Below are 18,491 nucleotides of genomic sequence, written 5' to 3'. Positions count from 1 at the left end.
CTCTCCCCTACTTCAGCACCAATTGCTGCTTTGCCCAGAGAGCAGGGATTTGCTAAAGGAGATCTCATCTGCCCGTTGTTGGGTAGGGACCTTCTCTGTATGTTGCCAACTTGTACTTCCCAAGGGCTTAGTACAGTGCTCTGCACACAGTAAGCGCTCAATAAATACGATTGAATGAATAAATGAATGAATTGGGAGTGAAAGGACCACTTGGTTCTTTGGAAAATCAGTCAAGCAGTGGTATTTATTGAGTACTTCTTGTGTGCTGTACTAAATACTTGTAAGAGAACAGTAGAACAGAGTTGGTAGACACATTCCCTGCTCACAAGGAACTAACAGTCTAGAGGATTTGCTAATGGCCTTACTCCTTTTGGGTCGGGGTTGCTTTTGGGAAGTGCCCCTGTGCTTAGCTGTGGGAACGCTGTTGGGACTTGGGCCCGCTTAATCCAATCGATCGATGGAATTTATTGAGTGCTGAATGATTGCAGAGCACTCTGCTAAGCTCTTGGAAGAGCACGGTACCAAAGAGCTTTGAGGTGTGTTATACCGTAATCCGTTATATCATTATGTCCTAAGTGCCTAATAAAGTTCTCTGCACACAATAGGCTCTCACTAAAATACAATTGATTGATTGTATTTCACTGGTGTCCCAGTGACTTCTCCGAATGGAGTCCCTTCCATCCTTTCCAGCACCAAAGCTGGCCTGCTTCGGTGGAGGGCTTGGGTCTTTGGGGTGGGAGGACCTGACCAGAACTGGAAGGAGCCCGCGTTTCTTGTGTGCCGTTTACAGCTGATGGCCGAGAAGATGCAGTTGCAAGAACAGCTGCAAGCAGAAACTGAGCTCTGTGCCGAGGCGGAAGAGCTAAGAGCCCGCCTCACCGCCAAGAAGCAAGAGCTAGAGGAGATCTGCCATGACCTCGAGGCCAGAGTAGAGGAAGAGGAAGAGAGGTGTCAGCATCTACAGACCGAGAAGAAGAAAATGCAGCAGAATATCCAGGTAATTTAGCCTGGGGTTGTGGGGGGAAGGGGATTGAGAAGGATGTAATCCACTGGAGGCTGGCAGTATGGGGAGAAGATAATAGTAATTACAATTATGGTTTGGTTTTTAAGTGCTTACTATGTGCTGAGTACTATTCTAAGCATTGGACTTGTTGGACTCGGCGGCCACCCAGAACAACTGGTGTTAACCCCTGGGCAGATGGCCCTGGAAGCCGACTCCATTGCCTGACTTCCCCCGGCTGGGTTTGGTGTGAGGCGGCTACTCAGGGCTTCGGGGTCTCCTCTTGGGACTGGCGCAGGAATTGGAGGAGCAGCTAGAGGAAGAGGAGAGTGCGAGGCAGAAGCTGCAGCTGGAGAAGGTGACCACCGAAGCCAAGCTGAAGAAGCTGGAAGAGGAACAGATCATCATGGAAGACCAGAACTGCAAGCTGGCCAAGGTGAGTAGCCGCCCAGTCGAACCCCCAGGTAGGGCCGTTCAGTGTGGGGGCCGAGGACGAGTCACTCTAGGTAAAATGCCGCCCGCGGGCCTCGGGGCTGAGGGAGTTGAGCAGGGCATCAGTTTTGTTTGGGCATTTGTTAGGCGCTTACTATATGCCAGTCACCGCACTAAGCACTGAGGCGGGTATGAGATATTCAGCTCAAACACAGTCCCTGTCCCACGTGGGGCTCACAGTCTAAGTCGTAGGGCGATCAGGTATTGGATCCTCGTTTTACAGATGAGGAAACTGAGTCAGGGAAGTGACTTGTCCATGGTCACACAGGAGACACCTGGCAGAGCCCCAGATTAGAACCCAGGCCCTTTGACACCCAGGCTCTTTCCGTTAGGCCTTGCTACTGGGAAGGGGTTAGCGGTTCTGCCAACTCTGGGAGATGGAGTCGGTGTCGCAGTTGTGCCTTGGTCTTGGGGGCATCTCCCGAGTCCCTCCCTTCTTCTCTCTTGGACTCTGTAGCCCTCAGGAAATTGTCAGTCAGCTCTCCTTTCGATCCTGCGCTCCTCGGTTCCGTACTTGGCGGGAGGTGAGACTTTCGGGGCCGAACTGATCCGTGTCACTTTCTCCTGTAGGAGAAAAAACTGTTGGAGGACAGGATATCTGAGTTCACCACCAATCTCACAGAGGAAGAGGAAAAATCCAAGAGCCTGGCTAAACTCAAAAACAAACACGAGGCGATGATCACAGACCTGGAAGGTGGGAAGGCCGACAGCCTGGGGGACCTGCCTGGCCTGGTCCCCCAGGGCACTGGGCAGACTGTGGCCTCTCCTCCCGCAGTGGTTCTCCCAACCCTGTACTTGCCCAGCCTGGGCTCGGCCCAGAATTTCAGGAATCCCCAGGGACAGGAGTTACCGAGGGCCCGGTTTGGGGGTCATTACTATCATCAAGCGCTGCTGAGTCGTTTCCGACTCATAGCGACTCTATGGATATATTTTCTCCAGAACGACCTGTCTTCTGCCATAATCCGTAACCTTGCTAACGGTTCTTCTGTTATCATTGTTATGGTTTCAATCCATGTGGCTGCTGTTCTGCCTCTTCCACAGTTTCCCTTGACTTTTCCTACCATTAGTATCTTCTCCAGAGAATTAGCCCTCCTGATGATGTGTCCAAAATATACTAACTTAAGTCTAGTCGTTTGGCTTTCCAAAGACCACTTTGGCTTAATTTGTTCCCGAAATCCATTTGTTTGTTTCTCGGGCAGTCCATGGTATTTGCAAAAACCTTCTCCGATGCCACATTTTAAAAGAATCGATGCTTTTTCTGTCCTGTTTTTCCACTGTGCAGCTTTCAGATCCATAACACTGTCACTGGAAAACCACAGAATTGACAATTCTTAGTTGTTAGTTGGTTAGTCCGCCGCAAACCCTTTGATTTCGGTTTCAGCACTTTGACCCACATAATGAGGCCTCGTTAGGCTCTTGCTAAAAGCCACCTCCCTCACCCACCATAGCAGCTGTTGACTTGGAGGGCGGAGACTTTGTCTCCTGGGTGCCCTGTCCCACAGGAGCCAAAGGCCTGTTTCCCTCTCCCTTTCTCCCTGTCCACGGCCAAAGGTTCGATGATTCTTCTTGCTAATCTCAGTATTGAACTGTGCCCTCCATAGGCTTTGACATCTCGAGAGGGAGTCCCAAAGGAAGGGAGTAGGTGTGAGAAGCAGCCCTTACGTTTTGGGGTTTCCAGAGAGATGAGGGAAGGAACTAGTGGAGTTGCCGTTCACTGGAACAAGCGGCCGAGCATGCTCACGATTAGGCATCTGTATGTGTTGCCAATTTGTACTTCCCAAGCACTTAGTACAGTGCTCTGCACATAGTAAGCGCTCAATAAATACGATTGATGATGATCTGTAAATCGGCCGATCGAGATTTTGTACTGAGCGCCTATTGGCCACAGGGCACTGTAAAGGGCGCCAGGGTGAGCACAACCGAAAGCCAACCAGGAGTAAAAACTACGGACTGAGAGGCAGGTTCAGTTAGGTGGATGGGATGGATGAAGTAGCGGTAGGATTCCCCGGGAAGGCACTGAGAGGTCCGCTGAAGTGAAAGCCAAGAGCCACTTGGTTCTGGGCCCCTGCTCAGAATGATCCAAGAGGCCCATTTTCCTCCCCGAAATCAGAGCGGTCTTTCCCCCCTTTCCAGAACGTCTGCGCAGAGAGGAGAAACAGCGGCAGGAGCTGGAGAAGACCCGGCGGAAGCTAGAGGGAGACTCCACCGACCTCAATGACCAGATCGCCGAGTTGCAGGCGCAGATAGCCGAGCTCAAGATGCAGCTGGCCAAGAAGGAGGAGGAACTGCAGGCCGCCCTGGCCCGGTGAGACCCCCTTCCCTCGAGCTCTGCGGGGAAGCCAGAGGTTCGGCAGGGGCAACCTGCCCTACGGCCCGGCCTCCATCTACCGAATCCAGAAACGAGCATCGTTTCAGATAGTCTGTCCAAAGACACACAGCAGAGCCTCTTCTGACACCCAGGCCTATCCTCTATCCACTAGGCCATGCTGCTTCTCAAGCCTCGTTTGAGGCTTTCCACAGGCCGTAAGCCCAAGAGCTAGTGACGGTGTGTGGGGAGGGAATGGGGACACACACACACAACACCCTCTGGGGCCCCAGAGAAGCAGCTTCCTGGCGGGAGGTGACCCAGGGGAGTGGAGGAGTACAGGTAGGAAGGATTTGCCTTGCTCTGACACGGCCGTGTCTTCTGATAGAGTGGAGGAAGAAGCTGCTCAGAAGAACATGGCCCTGAAAAAGATCCGCGAGCTGGAATCTCAGATCTCTGAACTGCAGGAAGACCTGGAATCAGAACGGGCTTCCCGGAACAAGGCCGAGAAGCAGAAGAGAGACCTGGGGGAGGAACTGGAAGCGCTGAAGACGGAACTGGAGGACACGCTAGACTCCACGGCTGCCCAGCAGGAACTCAGGTAGGCGCCACGGAGCTCTCGGGGTCCTGGGACGGAGGGTGGGAGCGGTGTGGCGGAGGGGCAGTGGGGATGCCCTGAGACTTGGACATGGAAGCAAATGCAGCAAACTGCTCGCAGAGGCAGCAGGAGAGAAAGGCACAGAGGAAACATGAGGCTTCCTAGCCGTTCTCAGCAGCACAACCTAGTGAAAGGGTCACAGGCCCTGGGTTCTAATCCTGGCTCTGCTGTGTGACCTTGGACAAGTCACTTCACTTCTCTGGGCCTCAGTTCTCCTGTTCTTCTTCAATCAATCAATCGTATTTATTGAGTGCTTACTGTGTGCAGAGCACTGTACTAAGCGCTGGGGAAGTACAAGTTGGCAACATATAGAGACAGGCCCTACCCAACAGACTGTAGCCCTGTGCAGGACAGGGACTGTGTCCTACCTAATTCACTTATATCTACTTCAGTGCTTAGAACAGTGTTTGACACTGTTCTAATAATAATAAGTGCTTAACAAATACCATTAAAAAAATGGATTCATAAGGTAGATCAGTGATTTGGGGCTGTGGGGAAAGTGTCTGTGACTTTGGGGAAGTAGGGCCTAAAGGAAAAGGGGCCTAGAGCCACTTGAAACTCGGGGTCGGTCTCCCGAGTTGCCATTTACCTCTAGGTCCAGGGCCCAGCGGGCGAGCCCCAGGGAGGGAGGGTGGGCCGACCAGTTTCCGTGGCCTCAGCTCTGAGGGGTCTTTTTTTGTGCCAGGTCAAAACGGGAGCAGGAAGTGAACATCCTGAAGAAGACCCTGGACGAGGAGGCGAGGACTCACGAGGCACAGATTCAGGAGATGAGGCAGAAGCACTCCCAGGCCGTGGAGGAGCTGGCAGAACAGCTGGAGCAGACCAAAAGGGTAGGCGAGTCGGTGGGGCCGTGGGGGAGCATTGGGGATCATCGTCAGTGGCCTGGCCCAGAAGGTGGATCTGCTGGAAAGACTGACCGCTTCCCCTCGCCGATCGCTGGATCTTCGGGAGGCCTGGACCGCCCTTGGTCGCCGCTCCTCTGGATGGAGGGTTGGGGTCCTCGTCAGAGGAAAACCGTGCCCGTGGGCCCTCCTGCCTCCCCAGTTGGCGTGAGAGTCACCAGTGTAGCGGAAACCTCGTCGGGCTCCTCTCTCCGTTCCTTCATTTCCTTTCCCCCTTCCCTCCTCAGGTGAAAGCAAACCTCGAGAAGGCTAAGCAGGCCCTGGAAAGTGAGCGCGGGGAATTGGCCAATGAGGTCAAGGCCCTCCTGCAGGGAAAAGGAGACTCCGAACACAAGCGCAAGAAAGTAGAGACCCAGTTCCAGGAGCTGCAGGTGAAATTCAACGAGGGCGAGAGAGTCCGGACGGAACTGGCCGACAAAGTCAACAAGCTGCAGGTGAGGGGCCCGGCGGGCCTGGGGGACCGGACCGAGCCGGAGGGGCTGGCGGCGGCGTGGGGAGGGAGCTGGCCCGACGGCGTTCTCTTGAAATCGCTGTCTTGTGGCTCTGTTCTGCCTGCAGTGGCAAGGAACAGCATGGCCTTGCTGTTGTCGGAGGTTGTCAGAGGACCTGGGTTCAAATCTCAGCTCTGTTACATGTCTGCTGCGTGTCCTTGGGCAAGGCGCTTCCGTTCTGTGCCTCAGTTACCTCACCTGGAAATGGGGATTAAGACTGTGAGCTCCATTCGGGACAGAGACTGTGTCCAGCCTGATTAGTTTGTGTCTACCCTGGCACATAGTACGCGCTTAATAAATATCACAAAAAAAGCGCTCAGCTAATATGCGAAAAGGCCAAGGCCAGGAGTTCTAGAATCCTGGGAAGGGTGGGCGAGGAGAATCAACCGATCAGTCGGTGACATTTATTGAGCACTTACCGGATGCAGAGCTCTGAACTAAGTGTTTGGAAGAGTACAGTACAACAGTGTTGGTAGACACATTCCTCACCTACAATGAGCTTCCAGTCTAGAGGAGGAGAAGCAACAAAAACCACCCATGGGTTATGTGGCAAAAGAGTTGGGTTTGCGGGCTTATTCTGCTGTCTTGGGAAGTAATAATAATAATAATAATAATGGCATTTATTAAGCGCTTACTATGTGCAGAGCAGTGTTCTAAGCGCTGGGGGGGATACAAGGTGATCAGGTTGTCCCACGTTGGGGCTCACAGTCTTAATCCCCATTTTACAGATGAGGTAACTGAGGCTCAGAGAAGTTAAGTGACTTGCCTAAGGTCACACAGCAGACATGTGGCGGAGCCAGGATTCGAATCTATGACCTCTGACTCCAAAGCCCGTGCTGTTTCCACTGAGCCACGCTGCTTCTCTAGCGTGGCTTAGCAGAAAGAAAACGCCTCTGGGAGTTAGAGAACCCTGGGTTCGAATCCTAGCTCTGCTACTTTTCTGTTCTGTGACCTTGGGCAAGTTACTTTCATTCATTCATTCATTCAATCGTATTTATTGAGCGCTTACTGTGTGCAGAGCACTGGACTAAGCGCTTGAGTACAAGTACAAGTTGGCAACATAGAGAGACAGTCCCTACCCAACAGTGGGCTCATAGTCTAGAAGGGGGAGACAGACAACAAAACAAAGCATGTACTTAACTTCTGTGCCTCAGTTTCCCCAAATGTAAAATGTTCTCCCTCCTGCTTAGACTGGAAGCCCCAAGTGGGACAGGCACTGTGTCTAACCTGATTATCTTGTGCCTACCCATAATAAGCGCTTAGCAAATACCATTATTTTTCCGTAAGCTTATATGGGATTCCCTTTCTCCTGCCTCAGTGGGACTTTTGCCATATGCACACCCCCCCGTTTGCCCCCCAGCCCACAGTCCCACCCCTTCCTGGGCCAGCACAGTACTTGTGTTGAGTTCTGCCCAAGAACTGCAAATGAAGCCCGAGAGCCTTGGTAACTAGCGTACTGTATGCAGAGCACTGTTCTAAGCACTTAAGTCAATCAGTCAATAAGCATTTACTATGTGCAGAACACTGTACTAAGCTCTTGGGAGAGAACAACAGAGTTAGCAGTCGCATTCCCTGCCCACAGTGAGCTTACAGTTTGGAGGGGAAGACACATAAACATCAGAAAGTAATTTATGATCTAATTGAAAGACTTGGGAAGGTACAGTAAAACAGTGTGTAGATACGTTCCTTGCCCTTAAGGAGTGTACAGTCCAGAGGAGTAGCCAGATATTTTTATTAAAAGGTAATTTATGTGTAATTTAAAGACTTGGGAAAGTACAGTAAAGCAGAGTTGGTAGATCCAATCCCTGCCTACCGGTAGCTTACAGTTTATAGTTACAGATGAATAGCGATGTTTGATTCTGAGCAGAACCTCCCCTTTCATTGGCAGGATATGGGATGAGGCATGTCGGAATCTGGAACTTATCACTTTTGTCTGGTAGACCCGTCCGGCCTGGAAAAACATCCCAAGGGGCCCTCGTTTACACCTTTGCCCTTGGCAGAGGTTCCCCTAAGGTTCCGAGATTTGATCTTCGAGCATGAGTTAATGTGGAAGGGTTATAAAGGTCTCGTTCTCACTTGCTGTCATTCACTCCCCCCATACAGGTGGAGCTGGACAACATCACAGGCCTTCTCAACCAGTCGGACAGCAAGTCCATCAAGCTCACCAAGGACTTTTCTGCTCTGGAATCCCAGCTGCAAGATACGCAGGTGAGGGGCCTGGGGTCGGGGCCGCTTCCGTTGAACTCCAGGGATCCCCGACACAGCTCCGTCCCCGGGAGGCCCCCGCCACCCTTGCTCAGTCATCAAATCCAGGCCTAAGGTTTCTGTCTGAAGAGGTCGACTGAGCTATGTGTTCCTGGTTTTTACTCCTTTCAGTATTCTTGGCCCACTCTGAATTAGTCCCTCCGGCCTCAAAATTCACTGAACTACCTTCCAGTGAGGTCTGGGGAATTCTGAAGTCTTGCCGCTCAGGCAGTACCGGTACCCCGTTTCCTCCCCGTTATCCATGCTTACAGGCACACGCACCCCCTTTCCCCCATCTGATTTCCGTGTTTTCGGTGAGTAGGAGCTGTTGCAAGAAGAGAATCGCCAGAAGCTGAGTCTGAGTACCAAGCTGAAACAGATGGAAGACGAGAAGAACTCCTTCAAAGAGCAACTGGAGGAGGAAGAGGAGGCCAAGAGAAATCTGGAGAAACAGATCTCCACCCTGCACGGCCAGGTATGGATCTCTCGCACGGAACATCTCCCTGCCGTTGGTCCCTGAGGCGGTACGGTTCTGGGCTAAGGGGCCCAGAAACGATGGCCTCTCAAAAGGAATTTTAAGGGATAACCTTCGGACATCCAGCCTTCCCTCTAAAATCCACTCTGTTCCCGGGCAGGGAGAGTATTCTCTTGAGGAAACTCGTTCCTTGCTTCGGGGGAGCCCTTACGGTGACAAGAGCAGTCCTCAGTCCTGGGGAAATCCCTTTTCAACCTCTCGTCCTGGGCCCTATTAATTTCCCCTGCTTCTTGAGGAAAAATGGCTTCTCTCCAACCCCCACGTTGAATCCTGTGACTGTTGGCCGTGGTTTCGATGCCTGAGGTTCAGTGCTCTGCCCAGAGTAAGCGTTCGATCGGTGCCCTCGATGGAACGATCGTGCTTTTTCACACCGTCGTTCAGGTAGCCGACATGAAGAAGAAGATGGAGGACGGTCTGGGCTGCTTGGAGTCCGTGGAGGAAGCCAAGAAGAAGCTGCAGAAGGACTTGGAAGGGGTGAGCCAGCGTTACGAGGAGAAGCTGGCGGCTTTTGACAAGATGGAGAAGACCAAGACCCGGCTGCAGCAGGAGTTGGATGATTTGCTGGTGGACTTAGACCACCAGAGGCAGATCGTCTCCAACCTGGAGAAGAAGCAAAAGAAGTTTGATCAGGTATGGAGTCTCAGTGTCTTGCCCTTCCTCCCATTCAGAGAGCCAGAGACGGAGAGAATATCGCTCTGAAGTCAATCAGGCTGTGGTTCTACTGCTGTAGGGTCAGTGGTCAGAGGCGATACGTGACCCTCGTGCTGCTCCTTAACCCCCCGCCCTGGCCATCCCTCCCATTACGGGCCCCGTGGGGAAACCGCACCTTTCCCGGCACTCACATTGCCTCGTGTGCCTCCCAGCTTCTGGCCGAAGAGAAGACCATCTCGGCCAAGTACGCGGAGGAGCGCGACCGGGCCGAGGCCGAGGCCAGGGAGAAGGAGACCAAGGCCCTCTCGTTGGCCCGGGCCCTGGAGGAAGCCACGGAGCAGAAAGCGGAGCTGGAACGGCTCAACAAGCAGTTCCGCACGGAGATGGAGGACCTCATGAGCTCCAAGGATGACGTGGGCAAGAGCGTAAGTACATCGGCCCGTCACAAACAGGTCCCTTCCCATCCTCCCGCGGGACCCACCCTGCGGTCACCGCCTCCTGCACCCGCCCTTATCTTCTCCGTGGGGCCGGAGGGTGTCTGTGCGATGGACAGTCAGTCCCATTGTGGGGTTTCGGAGGGGACATCCGGAGGGCAAAGGTTCACTGCCCCTTTAGGAGTGAGGGCTCTCAGGAGGCTCTAAATCTAAGGAGGTTGGAGTAGCTGGATAAGACCCCACACCCTCCCCACCCCCTAGTTGAGGAGCTGTGCTTCGTGAAAGAGGAGAGTCTGGTGTTGCTTACTTGAGGCCGACCAGCCTCCCGTCCCCTGACCTGGCCACCGAGCAGCGTGCGCTCGGCTGCCCGCTCCCCAGGCTGGTGTCTCTAACGCGGCCCCGGGACGGCTCTCGCGCCGCAGGTTCACGAGCTGGAGAAGTCGAAGCGAGCCTTGGAGCAGCAGGTGGAGGAGATGAAGACCCAGCTGGAGGAGCTGGAGGACGAGCTGCAGGCCACCGAGGATGCCAAGCTGCGGCTGGAGGTCAACCTGCAGGCCCTGAAGGCCCAGTTCGAGCGAGACCTCCAGGGCCGGGACGAGCAGAGCGAGGAGAAGAAGAAGCAGTTGGTCCGACAGGTGAGGGGGCCGGCTCGCCGACGGCCCACCCTGGGCCCTTTGGGGCTTAGCTCCGTCTTCCTAATCGAGCTCCTCCTCAGCAGACTGAAATGCAGGGCAGGGTAAGGCTGCTTTCCCCTTTGGCCACAGTCCGCTCTCGGCCAGGCGGGGTGGCCATCTGGAAAGAGCGTGGGTCTCTTAGTCCGTTGACCCTGGCTGCCGCCCCAATCAATAAGTTGCACTTGTTTTTATTTTTTTAAAATGGTATCTGTTAAGCACTTACTAAGTGCCAGACACCGCAGTAAGCACTGGGGTAGATACAAGCTAATCAGGTCGGACACAATCCAGTCCCACGTGGAGCTCATAGTCTCAATCCCCATTTTACAGATAAGGGAACTGAGACACAGAGAAGTAAAGCGACATGCTCAGGGTCACACAGACAAGTGACGGAACTGCGATTAGAACCCAGGTCCTTCTGATTCCCAGGCCCGTGCTCTATCCACTAAGCTGTGCTTTTGAGTGCTTACCATGAGCAGGAAACTGAACCGTCCTAGTAGCTTCACGATCTACTTCTTGCCTGATGTGTGACAAGTCCTCTTAGCCTCTGTTTCCTCATTTGCAGAATGGGGGGAAAAATATGATTTCCTTGTCTCTTAGCTTGTTAGCATTAGGTTGGAAAGAGACTGTGTCTGATCTGACTATTTTGTATTTACCCTGTTGTATGTTTAGGTGTGTACTTGACACCTAGAAAACATTGAATGGATACCCTAAGTGTTCTCCCCTCCCACCCCGCCCCGTGCCTCTCCCCATCTTTCTGGGAGCTCCACACCCTACATCATTTATGCCCCTGATGATCAGAGTTGGCGGAGGCTCCAGGGAAATCTGCCCCGGGGGCCGAGGAGTCGGCTGAGCGGTGGCGGGACCAGCGCGGGCAGGGAAGAGGGTAGAGCCAGGGCCCAGCTCTGGTGACGGCTTGGACTCCCTGCCCACCAGGTGCGGGAGATGGAGGCCGAGCTGGAGGACGAGCGGAAGCAGCGCGGCATCGCCGTGGCGGCCAGAAAGAAGCTGGAGATGGACCTGAAGGACCTGGAGGCCCACATCGACACGGCCAACAAGAACCGGGACGAGGCCATCAAGCAGCTTCGCAAACTGCAGGTGAGGCAGGGTCGTCGTCTCCGCTGGGCTCCCGTCCCCAGGGCACCTGGGGCTCCTGCTCCCCGTCTCCCAGTGACCCCTATTATCCCTGTCGGGGCTGTGGAAGTAAGGAAGCTTTGGGGCTAAAGGGAAACCCAAGGCTCAGAGCAAGACCGTGCAGGGGTGGGCCAACAAAAATGGGTACTGTTTGGCCAGAGCTTCCTCTTTGTCAGGGGTAGGACTAGCCCTCAGGGAGGAGTCCAGGGAGGGCGGGTTGCTGGGATCGTAGCGCGGTCCCCTTGCTGAGCGGCTCCCCTTGCCCCTTCTCCAGGCCCAGATGAAGGATTACATGCGGGAGCTGGATGATACCCGCACCTCCAGGGAGGAGATCCTGGCCCAGGCCAAGGAGAATGAGAAGAAGGTGAAGAGCATGGAGGCCGAGATGATCCAGCTGCAGGAGGTAAGAGCCCATTCCTTCCCCGCCCCGAGAACTGAGGCCACTCAAAGCCACCCAGGCTGCGCTATAGCCGGCTAGGGCTAGGGAAGACCGACTGACAGGAGCCGTTCTGGGCTCAATTCCGCTGTGGCGCGGTGACCCCAGACTCCGGGGCAAGATTGGCCATCGCCATCTGTCAAGACTTGGATTGATTGTCATGTATGCATCTGCACTAATAATAATAAATAATGATGGCATTTATTAAGCGCTTACTATGTGCAAAGCACTGTTCTAAGCGCTGGGGAGGTTACAAGGTGGTCAGGTTGTCCCACGGGGGGCTCACAGTCTTAATCCCCATTTTCCAGATGAGGGAACTGAGGCACAGAGAAGTGACTTGCCCAAAGTCACACAGATGACAAGTGGCAGAGCCGGGATTTGAACCCCTGATCTCTGACTCCAAAGCCCATGCTGTTTCCACTGAGCCGGGTGGTTGTGCTACTTGGTTGGGTGTGGATGGGTCCTCTAGACTGTAAGCTTATTGTGGCCAGGGAACGTGTCTACCAACTGTGTTCTATTGTAGTCTCCCAAGCACTTAGTACAGTGCTCCGCTCACATAAGCATTCAGTAAATCCGATTGATAAAGACAAGGAGGGGATGACCCACCCAGTCCCCACGTTCCCCCTGGGCTGTGGGTAGGTTGAGGCCACCCTCAGTGATCCCCCGCCCCCTTGGCCATCTGGGATTCTAGGAACTTGCCGCCGCCGAGCGGGCCAAGCGGCAGGCCCAGCAAGAGCGGGACGAGCTGGCGGATGAGATCGCCAACAGTAGTGGCAAAGGGTGAGTGACGTCCCACCACCAGCCTGGGAGGGCCGGGGAAGACTGAGGAGGGGCGGCCGTCCGGGGCCGCTGGGGAGGACGGGCTACGGGCCGCAGTCTGGGCGCTGTCCCCTGGCCTGCCAGCTCCAGGACCGGGGAGGGGAAGGAGACCGTCCGGGCCGAGCCGGGCGGCCGCGGGGGTGACGGGGCCGCGTCCCGCCCGTCCCCCAGAGCCCTGGCGCTGGAGGAGAAGCGGCGACTGGAGGCCCGCATTGCCCAGCTGGAGGAAGAGCTGGAGGAGGAGCAGAGCAACACGGAGCTAGTGAATGACCGACTCAAGAAAGCCAACCTCCAGGTGGGCCCGCCCGCCCGCCCGCCCGCGGGGTCACACCCGCTCCCTTGGGGCTCCTGATCTGAGCTCGCTTTCCTGGCCAGGGGTAGAAATTGGACCCAGGTGCTCGCCCCCCAAGGGTATCCGGGGGCGAGGGGAAGCTGGCTGGAAGAGAACCAGGGAGTGGGAGTAGCGGAGGCGAGAAGGTCACGTTCCCCTGGCTCGGGAGAGGGGCTGGGGCCACAGTGGTAGAGCCGGACTCTTCCAGAATAATAATAATAATAATGGCATTTATTAAGCACTTACTATGTGCAAAGCACTGTTCTAAGCGCTGGGGAGTTTACAAGGTGATCAGGTTGTCCCAAGTGGGGCTCACAGTCTTAATCCCCATTTTACAGGTGAGATGACTGAGGCACAGAGAAGTTAAGTGACTTGCCCAAAGTCACACAACTGACAAGTGGCACAGTACAGTGCTAAGCGCTTAGTACAGTGCTCTGCACACAGTAAGCGCTCAATAAATACAATTGATTGGCAGAGCTGGGATTTCAACCGATGACTTCTGACTCCAAAGCCCATGCTCTTTCCACTGAGCCACACTGCTTCCCTTTTGCCAGAAGCCCTCTTACCTCACCTCACCTCTACCCCAGCCCCCTCTGCACTTCCTCCGCCCCCCTACCCACATCCCCACCCCTCCCACCCACGTCCCTGGCCTCCCCAAGCCCTTCCCGAGTCTTTGCGCCAGTCTCTGGGACAGGGATTGTGTCCCACCTGGTTCGCTTGTATCCACCCCAGCGCTCAGTACAGTGCCTGGCACAGAGTAAACACTTAACAAATACCATTATTACTATTATCATTATTTCACAGCTGATCTGCAGGACTCCACAGGTCCCGCTAGCCTTGGCCTTGAAGGCGTCTGGGCTGGGATGCTGGGATTGGGGTTTCTGAAGTTTTCCCATCAGAAAGCACCCCCCCTAAACCCTTTGCCCAAAGAAGGGTGGCACATCCTGGCAGCTCGGGAACAGCCCGTGCCTCGGATGTTCCAGGGGTGGTGGGGGTGTTTACATCCTTGAGAGGTAGACGGGTTTCTAGCGGGAGAGAGGTCAAGGAGCTCGAGCAGACTGCCCCACTGCCCTCGGCTTGAAGTTGGGTCCGTGACGGTCATTGCCAAGGCCCTTCTGTCACCACCCCTCCCCTCCGCCCCCAAGGCCACCATGCGATGCTCCCCATCCCCAAAGCTGAGCCCTGTGAGCCCAGGCTCCCGTGGGGTGCTCACCTCATCCTCTCCCCCTCCGTCCCCAGATCGACCAGATCAACACCGACCTGAACATGGAACGCAGCAACGCCCAGAAGAACGAGAACGCCCGGCAGCAGATGGAGCGCCAGAACAAGGAGCTGAAGGTCAAGCTGCAGGAGATGGAGAGCACCGTCAAGTCCAAATACAAGGCCTCCATCACCGCCCTGGAGGCCAAGATCGCCCAGCTGGAAGAACAGCTGGACAACGAGACCAAGTATGTCTGCCAGACCCCAGCAGGTCCCCCGGGCTCCCCAGGGCCTCTTCAGGCCCGGGAGAGAGGACGCGGGCTCTCGGATTCCTGTAGCCTGTAACCAGGGCCCCCCTACCAGGAGTCCTTGGCACCCCTGTGTCTGAGGCCAGGACTGGGCCCCAAACCGTGCCCCTGGGGATCGGACAGCTTGGACCTGTTTCCCACCCCCGGCCGTGCCGTTGTGGCCGGGGGCCTTCGGGAGCTCTGGGCCTGGCCAAGCATCGGCTTCTCTCAGGGGATCAAATCAGCCTCCCGAGGTCCTTTCCCTGTTGTGCTGCTCCCCTCTGCATCCCAAGTGGGGACCTTTTAGACCGTGAGCCCACTGTTGGGTAGGGACTGTCTCTATATGTTGCCAACTTGTACTTCCCAAGCTCTTAGTACAGTGCTCTGCACACAGTAAGCGCTCAGTAAATACGATCGATGATGACCGAGGGAAACCCTGTTCTCTCCGGGAGGGGTGGGAGTGGGCGAGCGAGCAGGGCCGTTGACCGCTGACACGAGTTTCCGCACAGGGAGCGCCAGGCCGCCTGCAAGCAGGTGCGCCGTGCAGAGAAGAAACTGAAGGACGTCGTGCTGCAGGTGGATGACGAGAGACGGAATGCAGAGCAGTACAAGGACCAGGTGAGGCCCAGAGGGGCCCGGGCCGGGGACCCCCGGGGCCTGCGGGTCCGGGCCGGGGACCCCCGGAGCCTGCGGGCCCGGCCCGGCTGAGACGAGGCTGTCCGCTCCGTAGGCCGACAAAGTGAACGTCCGCCTGAAGCAGCTGAAGCGGCAGCTGGAGGAGGCGGAGGAGGAAGCGCAGAGAGCCAACGCTTCCCGCCGGAAGCTGCAGCGGGAACTGGAGGACGTCACGGAGACCGCTGACGCCATGAACCGCGAGGTCAGCTCCCTCAAGAACAAACTCAGGTGAGAGACGGCGGCCACGGAGGGTCCCCCGCTCACCCCCGCCCGGGACGGCCCCGGCTCCTCCCCGCCGGGCGGCCGCGCCGGTCTGACCACCCCTCCCGTCCTCCCGCAGGCGTGGCGACCTGCCGTTCGTCGTGCCGCGCCGACTGGGCCGAAAGGGCACGGGCGACTGCTCGGACGAGGAGGTGGACGGCAAGGCAGATGGTGGCGAAGCCAAAGCTACTGAATAATTCTCTTCTCCCCCCGCCCCGTCCCCCCGCCCCGCCTCCCCGCCACACTCTTCACCCTCCTAGAGACTGCTGCGATTTCCCCCTCACCCGCTTCCCCTGACCACCCCCCCAGATCCGGGAGTGTCGGAACTGCAGAACACAGAGAACCCTTCTCTTTCCACGTGCCTTGTATGCGAAGGCACCCGCCTCGTCCCGCCTCCCGGCTACCAGCTCTTCCGTGACTCGAAATAGCAAGGAGTCAGGGCTCAGGACCCCCCCCCCCCCAGCCTGACAGCGCGACCGCGGCTGGGGCCGGGGGTAGCCCCCGCCGGAAACCCCAGCAGCCGAGGCCGGCGGGAAGAGAGGCAGGAGGGACGGGGATCGAGTGTCTTCTGGTCGCCTATTTTTCTTCAGATTAAAGGAGTCTCCTCCGTCGTCGGGTGCAGGGGGCGAGTCCTCTCCGCCTTCCGTCCCCCCCCCCGCCCGCTTCTTCCCTCCCCTGTTTGCTGTTGGCAATCATGTCCGATGACCTCACGGCTGCCCGCTGCCTCCACCCGCCCGGCTCGGGGGGCGGAGCTCAGACCCGGGGGGTGGCGGGGGCACAGTCGCCTCGTCCTGCTCCCCCGTAGGGAGGGGTGGGGGGGATGGCGTCGCTCCCAGGGATGTCTGCCAAAGCCTTACTCTCCCGACTCCGTGTCCGGAACCGGCTCAAGTGCAATGATTCCCCCACCCGCCCCGCCGCTTGGGAGCAGCTAGGGAGCAGGGGGAAGCAAGAGTCCCCCTCCTCAAGCCTTTCCTTAGAGCCTCCCCTCTCTCCCCTCTCTTTCCCTCTCTCGGGGACCAAATCTGTTCAACGGTCAGAGACCCCCCCCCTCCCCACCCCCGAGGGCAGGGCCTGGCGGCTGTGGGGTCAACGAGGGAAAGAGACGGACCCCCCACCCTCTCCAGTAGCCCCTTCCCTCGTCCTCTCGCGAGCCCCCGCTGACCGAGTGTAGTTGAGACCCTCGAAGACCCTTTAATCTGCACAGATATTTTTTTTAAAGTCTTGTATCTCTCGTAATGAATAATAAAGGTCTTTATCACTGCCTTCCTATTGGGACCGTGGATATATAGAGAGTAGTCTTTACTTTTTTACACCGTACACTGGTTGCTGGATTTCCCTATATTCTTAACCGTATTGTATATGCTGCATTTAGCAAGGAAAACTAACTAGAAAAGTACCCCGACCCTTCAGTATATAGAGCTGCGTCCGCCTTCTAGCTCCGAATGCAGGTCCCAGTTGCCGTCACCGGAAAATGACCTTAAACCCCCTCCCTCCCCCCTCCTTTTTTTATATAATAAAAGTGCCTTAGCATAGGTGCTGCGGCCGCCCCGCTACGTACGCATCAGTGGTTGGCGTTGGTGCCACTGGGAAATACAATAAAGATGACCATGTGCTACACAAACTGTGTGATGGTATGTGATGTCCCTCCCTATTCCCCGGCCCCTCTCAAGTATCGTGCCGTGCCGCTGCTTCCCTTCCCTCCCCACGCCGGGCTCTGGGCGATTTCCCTCCTTCTTGGGGCGCGGGGAGAGGTGGAAACCGAAGGCCAGAGCTGCAGGTTGCGTTCCTTTCCTCCGTGGTTAATCGTATCGTCCTCTCCCGACCGCTTAATACGGTGCTTGGCACACAGCGCTCAATTTCCGATTGAGAATTGCAATGATGGGATTGGCTGTTAGATAATAATGATGGCATTTGTTAAGCGCTTACTATGTGCAGAGCACTGTTCTAAGCGCTGGGGGGGATACAAGGTGATCAAGTTGTCCCACATGGGGCTCCCAGTCTTAATTCCTATTTTACAGATGAGGGAACAGAGGGTCAGAGAAGTTAAGTGACATGCCCAAGGTGTCACAGCAGACATGTGGCGGAGCCAGGATTCGAACCCATGACCTCTGACTCCAAAGCCCGGGCTCTTTCCACTGAGCCACGCCCCACTCCAGTCCTCCCCCCAACCCCGCAGCCTTTTCTGGAGTAGCTGGATTTTCCATTCGGATCTCCCAAGTGGCCCAGGGAATTATGGACTTCTCCAGAGCCAATCCATCGTATTTATTGAGCGTTTACCGTGTGCAGGGCACTGTTCTAAGTGTTCGGGAGAGTCTTGTCTTATGCTCTTGAGTCATTTCTGACCCACAGTGGCTCCGTGGACCCAGCTCTCCCAGAACAACCCACCTCCATCTGCAACCGTTCTGGAAGTGTGTTCATAACGGTTTTTTGGTAAAAAATACGGGAGTGGTTTACCACTCCCTTCTTCCACGCAGTAAACTTGTCTCCGCCCTCGACTCTCTCCCATGCTGCTGCTACCCAGTGCAGGTGAGTTTTGACTTGCCTTCCCCTTGCTAGCCGCTGCCCAAGTAAGAAATGGAGTGGGTATTCATTCATTCAATCGTACCTATTGAGCGTTTACTGGGTGCAGAGCACTGTACTAAGCGCTTGGGAAGTACAAGTTGGCAACATCTAGAGACGGTCCCTACCCAACAACGGGGTCACAGTCTAGAAGGGGGAGACAGGCAACAAAACAAAACATATTAACAGAAAATAAATAGAATAAATCTGTACAAGTAAAATAGAGTAATAAATATGTTGCATCATATACACATATATACAGGTACTGTGGGGAGGGGAAGGAGGTAAGGCGGGGGAGAGGAAGGAGGGGACTCAGTCTGGGAAGGCTTCCTGGAGGAGGTGAGCTCTCAGTAGGGCTTTGAAGGGAGGAAGAGAGCTAGCTTGGCGGATGTGCGGAGGGAGGACA

General features: G+C 55.7%; 1 protein-coding gene across 3 annotated transcripts in view; it reads left to right on the top strand.

The window, feature by feature from the left end:
* MYH9 (myosin heavy chain 9) overlaps nucleotides 1–15,757 on the top strand; it is a 126,384-nt gene extending 110,627 nt beyond the window's left edge. For 2 of the 3 annotated variants that reach the window (XM_038756514.1, XM_038756515.1), the window contains exons 22-41: nucleotides 791–997; nucleotides 1,299–1,436; nucleotides 2,063–2,186; nucleotides 3,626–3,797; nucleotides 4,186–4,398; nucleotides 5,141–5,285; nucleotides 5,585–5,791; nucleotides 7,952–8,056; nucleotides 8,415–8,567; nucleotides 9,009–9,257; nucleotides 9,491–9,703; nucleotides 10,135–10,347; nucleotides 11,320–11,481; nucleotides 11,792–11,920; nucleotides 12,645–12,733; nucleotides 12,944–13,067; nucleotides 14,343–14,551; nucleotides 15,100–15,208; nucleotides 15,321–15,493; nucleotides 15,606–15,723. In XM_038756514.1, the coding sequence (XP_038612442.1) occupies nucleotides 791–997; nucleotides 1,299–1,436; nucleotides 2,063–2,186; nucleotides 3,626–3,797; nucleotides 4,186–4,398; nucleotides 5,141–5,285; nucleotides 5,585–5,791; nucleotides 7,952–8,056; nucleotides 8,415–8,567; nucleotides 9,009–9,257; nucleotides 9,491–9,703; nucleotides 10,135–10,347; nucleotides 11,320–11,481; nucleotides 11,792–11,920; nucleotides 12,645–12,733; nucleotides 12,944–13,067; nucleotides 14,343–14,551; nucleotides 15,100–15,208; nucleotides 15,321–15,493; nucleotides 15,606–15,723 (3,252 nt within the window). Of the gene's footprint in view, nucleotides 1–790; nucleotides 998–1,298; nucleotides 1,437–2,062; nucleotides 2,187–3,625; nucleotides 3,798–4,185; nucleotides 4,399–5,140; nucleotides 5,286–5,584; nucleotides 5,792–7,951; nucleotides 8,057–8,414; nucleotides 8,568–9,008; nucleotides 9,258–9,490; nucleotides 9,704–10,134; nucleotides 10,348–11,319; nucleotides 11,482–11,791; nucleotides 11,921–12,644; nucleotides 12,734–12,943; nucleotides 13,068–14,342; nucleotides 14,552–15,099; nucleotides 15,209–15,320; nucleotides 15,494–15,605 lie in introns of all 3 variants that reach the window. The other variant, XM_038756516.1, reaches the window with a different exon arrangement.
* The last annotated feature ends 2,734 nt before the right edge of the window (nucleotides 15,758–18,491 follow it).

The sequence above is a fragment of the Tachyglossus aculeatus genome, chromosome 14, assembly GCF_015852505.1.
Source record: "Tachyglossus aculeatus isolate mTacAcu1 chromosome 14, mTacAcu1.pri, whole genome shotgun sequence".
In the NCBI taxonomy this organism is placed as follows: Eukaryota; Metazoa; Chordata; class Mammalia; order Monotremata; family Tachyglossidae; genus Tachyglossus; species Tachyglossus aculeatus.
This window is presented reverse-complemented; position numbering and strand designations above follow the sequence as displayed.